This window comes from Eleutherodactylus coqui, chromosome 1, assembly GCF_035609145.1.
Source record: "Eleutherodactylus coqui strain aEleCoq1 chromosome 1, aEleCoq1.hap1, whole genome shotgun sequence".
NCBI classification, from domain to species: domain Eukaryota; kingdom Metazoa; phylum Chordata; class Amphibia; order Anura; family Eleutherodactylidae; genus Eleutherodactylus; species Eleutherodactylus coqui.
In genome coordinates this window covers 313,150,563-313,158,259 of record NC_089837.1, presented here as the reverse complement: position 1 = coordinate 313,158,259, position 7,697 = coordinate 313,150,563, and the positions used below count along the sequence as shown (strand labels likewise).

Here is a 7,697-nt window from a genome sequence, read left to right as displayed (position 1 = left end):
AATGGTGAGGGATATCCTGGTAAACCCTTTTCGAAGAGTTGTGTACTGTATTTACACAATCGAGTGATATTTCAGCCAGTGAAAAACAAGCATAGGGCAAGTGTTTTGCTCTAGTAAAGGAAAGATGAAGCACCACATGATAGACATTAAAGTCAATGGTCTTTCCTTGTATAATATGGCCTTCCTGGTCCTCTAAAGTCATAGACACTATTTGCAACCACATTTTGTTCCCTCTAATTGATGGAGGTCCTGAAAGAGGAACTCCTCTGTTAACTAAGAATTTTATGCTTATAGAGACAACACACAGTTTCTTTGTGACTGCTGATACATTCTGGACTTGTTGAATATGAAAAAGATAAATAAAATGATAGTCTACAGCAATCAGATTCCAGTTTTTGTTCTCCTAGAAGTGGTTTGAACATTATCGCTATGCATGAGGCAGCTGTATATCGAGGAATTCCATTCACATTCTAGGATTCCTTAGAACATAGTTTGGTGGAGATGATCACTAAGCATAGTCTCTCCTCAGGTCCACCACCCCTCAGGAATGGGAACAGTTCAGCCGTTATAACAAGGACAGAGCAGAAGCTGAGCTCAGAGCCTCTGCACAGTTGAGAGAAGCCATTGCTTTGACAATTGCACAGGTAAAATCCTGAACGTGTTATTTTAAAATGCATCTCAATATTATGGCATTTTTTTTGTGTGTAGTAAATCAGTTATATTAAGGATATTTTTAAAAGGTAAACAAAAGGTGGTTACCAAGAGATATAAAAAAGTACCATGCATAAGTGGGAATATAGTGGGAAAATAAGATACTATATAAGCAATGCAAAGAAATAATAAGCCGGCCATCCTACAGGATCCTGACAATGCAATAGCAAAATATCACACCGATCCAAAATAAAAAGAAACAGAAACTCAGACTCTTCGAAGAAAAGAATAGAGAATAAAAAGGTGTGGACAGTATACAGCCATGAGGTCACCCACTGCCACTAATTGAACTGGACCAGACACATCTCTGGATTTCTATAGTTATCTGTTGCCTAGCTGCAAGCTGGAAATGCCTCCATAAGAGCCTATTCACACCCAAGTTGGGGCTAAATTAGTCCTCCCTATCTCTGTTCCCTTTTTTGGAGCAGAGAAATGAAATTAAAACGGATTTGTTTTTTTCTCCCATCGATTTCAATGGGTTTTCAAAAGAAAAAACAAGAACACGGGAAGCAAACACAATTCTTTCAAAAATAGGAACAAAAGACAGAAACCCCTGATGGAGCCCTCACACAAGTGTGAATGGCCTTTAACCCCTTAAGGACATGGCCTGTTTTGGGCTTAAGGACACATCAATTTTGGGGGGATTTTCATCTCCATTTTTCAAAAGCCATAACACTTATTTTTCTGTCGACGTGGCCATATAGGGGCCATTTTCGCGTGGCGAATGCCTTATTGCTTGTTATAGCGATCAATGGCAATGCGGGACGCCTGTATCTGGCATCCTGTTGCCATGGCAACTCGTCAGGCTCTCCATGATTTAATCGCAAGAGTCCAATGACATCACACTGTGAACCCTTTACATGTTGCAATGTACATTGATCCTGGAAGGGAAGGTGTTAACAGCAGGGGTCGCTGCTGCGATGCACCCCCACTGTTGCAGTGAGAGGCTTGCTATCGGTGACAGCCGGCTCCCCCTGCCGGATAACGTGGGATCTCTTCTGATCTCGCGCTATCCACAGGACGTAAGTGTATGTCCTGTTATGGTAAATACCCCTCTGCCAGGATGTACATTTCCGCCCTGTGGCGGGAAGGGATTAAGCCACGACTGAACTGTTGAAACAAGCTACGAAGAAAGAAGTACTAGTTCAATAACTGGTCCTGTTTGTGAGGCACTAAAAAGATCAAGCAGATGCTTGATGACACCACTCTGGGGTTGAAACGCGCAGCCTGCCTTTTTATAGGTAAAATGTGTTTATACCTTTTGAAGTCATATTGATATTGTATACTTCAACTTCCTTTGAGCAGCACCTTGCTCCATTTGGTTCTCTCTATTGTATTCAGTATTTTAGCAGTTTTTCCTCTGGATGGTCCATCTCTGAAAGTAGAGGAGTTTCTGCTCTCTTATTTCTTTATAGCACATCCTCAGAAGCAGCATGGAAGATATAGAGGAGTACTGAGCAGCGCAGATGTGAATTCAGTAGCTGTAAGACAGCGAAACACTTACTATTAGCTACAGCAGCATCTCTATGTGTGTCTCTATGATTCTCTCTCATTTTGCTCCTCATTCCAACTCATCCTTCTCTTCTCCATAGGATTCTATAGGCAGCATGTAATCTCATCTGTCATTGAGCTCCTGTCCATCTTGTTTACCAAGATGGATTTGAGCAATTTTAGCAGGAATTGACAGGGCTAAATTTGGGTGCAGATCTGCAACAAAATAGCCACAGATTTCTAGTTTGGCCGCCTGCAGACGAGCAGGATTTCCCGCAGGATTTTCGCCGCTGGAAACAAACGCAATCCTATGCAGACGGCCGCGGTTTGGCCGCTCGAAATCTCGCGCGGCAAACAAACCGCGGCATGTTTTATTTCTGTGCGGCTCCGGTCTGCGCATGCGCCGGCTGCCCAGCAGCCGGCACATGAAAGATCCGGAGCTGCGGGGCACGGGTGAGTACGCGCTGCTCTCTGCAGGTGCTCGGGTAGGGTCCCACGGCAAGAATTCTCGCTGCCGGATCCGACCTGGCCGTCTGCAGGCAGCTTTAGAGTTAAAATTTGCACGGAAACATCCGCAGTGAGAACATGCCTCATACTGAAATAGTCATTCTTTTCTCCGCTGACAGACTAATAATGAACTTGAAGCCCAGAGAGTGGCTGTTGAGTTTGCCTTCAGGAAAAGGATCCATGCATTTGAGAAAGCCCACAATGAACTCAAGTGGCAAGAGAAAAATGTAAGTCTACATGTGATTTTTGCACTTTTTAAAATCTTTATAAAGTAGCAATGGCATCATGCTTGTGTAGTCAGTACTGTTGTTTTTTCAATACTATTTGATTTTCAGTGGGTTTTCTTGTGCACTGTAATCTCTCAGCATACTGTGATATTTCAGTGCAGGCCGTGTGAACAGCGACCTATACGAACATAATGTATTTATTGCTGAAGGAAAGGAATATGCACTCAAAACCGGACACAAAGATCACTAAATCTGAAGGAGTGCAGAGCAGACAAAGTGATCAAACGCTTACCAATACACTTATACTAAAAGGCAGATTGAATTACCAGTAAATATGAGGTGCTGGTTACATATTGTGGCCAAAATACTGAAGATCATAAGCCACTTCAATGTGTCCTTGTAATCTTGCGAGTCCCTACACTAATATAACTAAAGTAATCCTACCTAAAAGTGGGGCGAAATCATGACCTGTTGGGGGTCTCTGAGTACTAGAGTTGAAAAACACTGGTTAGACACAGGCATCTGCACACTGACGGATGGAGGGAAATATGGACATTGTCTGTAGGTCTGCAGATACCTGGAACTAGGGGGTAATCAGGTGTCTGCACACCTACAGCAAAATGCCAGTACCATTTCAAGCAGCCTGTATTGTCTCAATGGAAGGAGAAGACAAGCCATCACAAAGACAAGCCTTGTTCCTAACATGATGAAAATGCTTTTTAATTGACTTCGTCAATCGGCCTTATTGCTAATAAGAGGCAATTGTACCACGTTCCTGCCAATGTCAGACTTGTTCAGGATGGCGTGCTTCTGTGAGAGCTGTGTACCAAACCCATCACTAGAACACCTTTTCCTGCACTGATGAGTAGAGTGTTGTAAAATAAAAATGGCTACTGATTGTTCTTTCACACTCAAATAGACCAAAGATGAGATTGAAGAACTGGAGGAAGATATAAGACGTTTAGAAGGGGATCTGAGAGACAAGAGTGGGCCTTTAAAACTGGCTCATACACGACTTGAGACCCGTACATACAGACCAAACATAGATCATTGCAGAGATGCGGTAAGATATGCCACTATGGTAACGGAGTAGCTCTGAATGTAAGGGGAGAGTAGACGCATGTAGCAGAGATTGTGTCATATGCAGTAATGGATGCAATGACTCCATAACATTTTTGATTTATAGGTGCAGTATGGGCTGACAGATGAAGTCCACCAGCTAGAGGGCACTATTGCTGCTCTGAAGCAAAAACTGGCTCAGGCACAGTAAGTTTGTGTTGATACAACTAACTTTGACTTCAATAGGCGAGTCTCATCCGCAAATTGGATCAGAATAATGCATGCCATTTTTTTTTTCCCACCCAATCTTTGTGTCTGCGTGAAAAAAAAACACAATGTGTTTTGGCACATTGACTTCAATGGCTCAGTGTGCTGTCTGAGTGTAGACGTGGACAGCATACAGACTGAAAATACACCTGTGTCTTTGCTGTGTGGTTTACCTGCAAAATAATGCAAGCATTACTGATCTGAAAACAATGACAGCTAATTGCGACTTCCGCAATGCATGCCCTTACTCTTGGGGCTTATTTACACAAGCTGGCATTTTCATGGCTGGCCGATATATGCTTCCATCTGAGTAGTCCCACCTTCCCTCCCACTCACTGGCTCTCTGCTTATCTCCTCCCCTCTGAGCGGTTTGCAATGGGAGTGGGCGGGACGGGAGTAAAGCTAAGCTCCCACCCCTCCCCTTGTCCATAGCCAGCAATGGGAGTGGGCGGGACAGAACAGAGCTTAGCTCCGCCCCCATCCATTGCAAACGCTGGAGTGGAGGAAAGAGGCAGAGAGCCGGTGAGGGAAGGCGGGAACTGCTTAGATGGAAGCATATATCTGCCGGCCGTGAAAACACCGGCCGATATACGCTTGTGTAAATAAGCCCTTAGGCCGATCTCACGACTGGATTTGAATTGTGGAATCCGCGATAGTCACCCGCACAGATTATCTGCGGTATTTCGCATTCATTCAAAAAATAGAACATTCTCATGTCTGCTCACATGAGCGGACAGCAATTCTGATTTCTGCTTGCGGAAATTAAATTGTAGCATGTTCTATTTTATAGTGGATTCCGCACAGATGACTTACATTGAAGTCAACGGAAGCTGTCTGACTCACAGCCTATCCACAAATTGACATTACAGATAGGTCACGAATACTCGCGTCATGGCCTAGCGACGGCGCAGGAAAACCAGGAATTTGAAAAAAAAATCTGTACTGCGCATGGGGAATTCGACCTGTCCGTGTGAGACCGGCCTTAGGCTACATTCACACAATCGCACAGTTGCCCAATTCTCTCTTGAATGTACTACATTTTTCTGATTATTATGAAGCACCAGCCCAATTCTATGCCATGATGCGTTTTAATATACACTACACATGCAGAAGCCGTATGCCATACATACTATTGCCATATTGGAACAAAGTGAAGGATCATTTACACATAGCAGTTATTCTTTAGATGTGACTGATAGTGGGAGATTGCAATATTTGTTATGTGTGAATGAGCAAAATTATCAAAAAGTCATTCATTCTGCCATATTTGGATCTCTTGCCTTATGGGCGAGATTGTCGCCATGGATAGACTGGTTGAGCAGTGCACCCCAGGATTCACTTTAGGCTCAACTTCTGACATAGTTAAGGGCCTTAAGAGGTCCAGCAGAGGAAAAACCATTTGGAGCTGATCTAACTAGGGTCTATTTCTTTTGGGTTGAGTCACAAGTATCCTACTACACCTTACTGGCGATATGCCCTGTATATACAATAATGTTTTCTATGCAATTAAAAGATTTGAATAATCTTTAGAGATGAGCGAGCATACTCGCTAAGGGCAATTGCTTGATCGAGCATTGCCCTTAGCGAGTACCTGCCCGCTCAGGAGCAAAGATTTGGCTGCCGGCGGCGGGCGGGAAGCGGCGGGGGAGAGCGGGGAGGAACAGAGGGGAGATCTCCCCCCCCCCCCCCGCTCATGGCCGCAACTCACCTGTCACCCATGCCGGCAGCCGAACCTATGCTCCCGAGCGGGCAGGTACTCGCTAAGGGCAATGCTCGATCGAGCACCTCTAATAATCTTCCCTGATAATTCCAATGACCCCCAGTCGGAAACTAGCAATGGAGGTTGGGTATATGGAAGTAACTGCACACAAATTAATGCTCAGTGATAAAGCGAAGCCTGCACAAAATTAGCAGAACTGAATAATTTTTTTACCCAACACATACAAGGGGTGGACAAAAATATGGAAACACAAAAGCTGTAGTCTGCTTCTTTTTCATCACAACCCTACACAATTATCGTTTGTCTGTCACTCAATACACATTTCCGTCCATTCGGGTGTTTGTCAGAAGCAGTTTTTCCAGTCTTACTGTATATGGTCAAAGTCTTCGATACTGTGCCTCGTGATACAGAAAAAACTTCTGCTACCTTTGTTACAGAGGCACCCACCACATAGGCCCCAACAATTTGACCGCATTGGAATTCCGTCAGCTCTACTATGATTCCTTCACAACTGCACAGAACGCTGTCTCAAAGACAAATGACACTCACCATGTGTTGGCGCTATTATAGAGATCATTGCATCACACAACTACAGCACCGCCTACTAACTCCGCTGTAGTACACATGTATGGATCCCGAAACATTTGAACGGAGTCCCATGGTATTTTAATCACTAGCACTGAGCCACCCTTTTGATATAGTTACAATTTATTAGGATTATAAATCATGTTTCACAATACTACCATGTAATTTAAGATGTGCATTTCGCATGGCGTTTCCATATTTTTGTCCACCCCTTGTATACATGTTACTAGTAGGTTTGCAGACGATTTGAATGCTTTACTGATATTCTACAAATTACTGAAACATTCTTGCTGTATTCCTGCAGGGATGCCCTGGATGCTCTTTACAAACATCTTGCTCGTATAGAAGCCGACATCAAGTGCAAGGAAAATTCTCTCTCTCTGGACAAGAAGTGTGTAGACAGTCGTCGAAAGCTCATCCTTCCTGTTGGACAGTATGCAGCAACAGTGGACACCTTCAACCGAACCACGAACCGTCATCTTTCACCTCTGAAAAGTCGTGAGCTGGAGCTGGCCTAAATTGTTTTGCAAGAATGAGTTACTTTAAAGAATTACTTCTCTTGTGTTGGTCTGCATGCAAGATAATCTACCGAGGAGATTGATGTAGCAATAAAACATTCAAACAAACAAGATAATTCTAGACAGTTTATATCTTCATCTATAAACACTAAGTGCTTAGAGGTATTATTGTATCTTGACGCCACCGGAAGATAGGAGTTTGACAGGAGGAACGCCCCTCTCACACCCCCAGCTCCCGATAGGGTGAAGGCACGAAAGTCCTAGCAGCACAGTGTGGATAGCATTTACATGGCAGCCTTTACAGGTAATAATGTAAGGCTAACAACTATAGTAAGCCTCAGGCTAAGGGCGCCCACCCACTGGCGTTTTTTTTTCCTTTGCGTTTTTTCACAAGAGCAATTAGTTTTGAATGTGTTCCTGTCCACTGGCGTTTTTTTTTTCGGTCCGTTGCAATTTTTAACATAGGAACTGTCAGTTGCATATGTGTCCTTATTTTTCTCTTAATGTACCCATGAATGTCAATGGAAATAAACGGAAAAGGCGCGAAAAAGCCGCGAAAACGCCGCAAAAAACGCTGCGAAAATGCGCCGAAAACGCTGCGTTTTTCACGCA

General features: G+C 43.8%; 1 protein-coding gene across 1 annotated transcript; it reads left to right on the top strand.

Annotated features, from left to right (window-relative positions):
- The first annotated feature begins 346 nt into the window (after window positions 1-346).
- On the top strand, window positions 347-7,190 carry LOC136586614 (tektin-2-like). Its single transcript, XM_066584795.1, has 6 exons — window positions 347-412; window positions 519-644; window positions 2,829-2,936; window positions 3,856-3,999; window positions 4,123-4,202; window positions 6,872-7,190. The coding sequence occupies exons 1-6, from the start codon at window positions 347-349 to the stop codon at window positions 7,083-7,085; spliced, it is 738 nt and encodes a 245-aa protein (XP_066440892.1). The 3' UTR covers window positions 7,086-7,190.
- Window positions 7,191-7,697: the final 507 nt, after the last annotated feature.

Excerpts from the sequence above, each read along its gene's own strand:
- LOC136586614 (XM_066584795.1), top strand. The coding sequence starts at position 347 with ATGAAAAAGATAAATAAAATGATAGTCTACAGCAATCAGATTCCAGTT. Across the intron at positions 413-518 it reads TTTTTGTTCTCCTAGAAGTG|TCTCTCCTCAGGTCCACCAC; the intron begins GTTTGAACATTA and ends CACTAAGCATAG. Across the intron at positions 4,000-4,122 it reads TAGATCATTGCAGAGATGCG|GTGCAGTATGGGCTGACAGA; the intron begins GTAAGATATGCC and ends TTTGATTTATAG.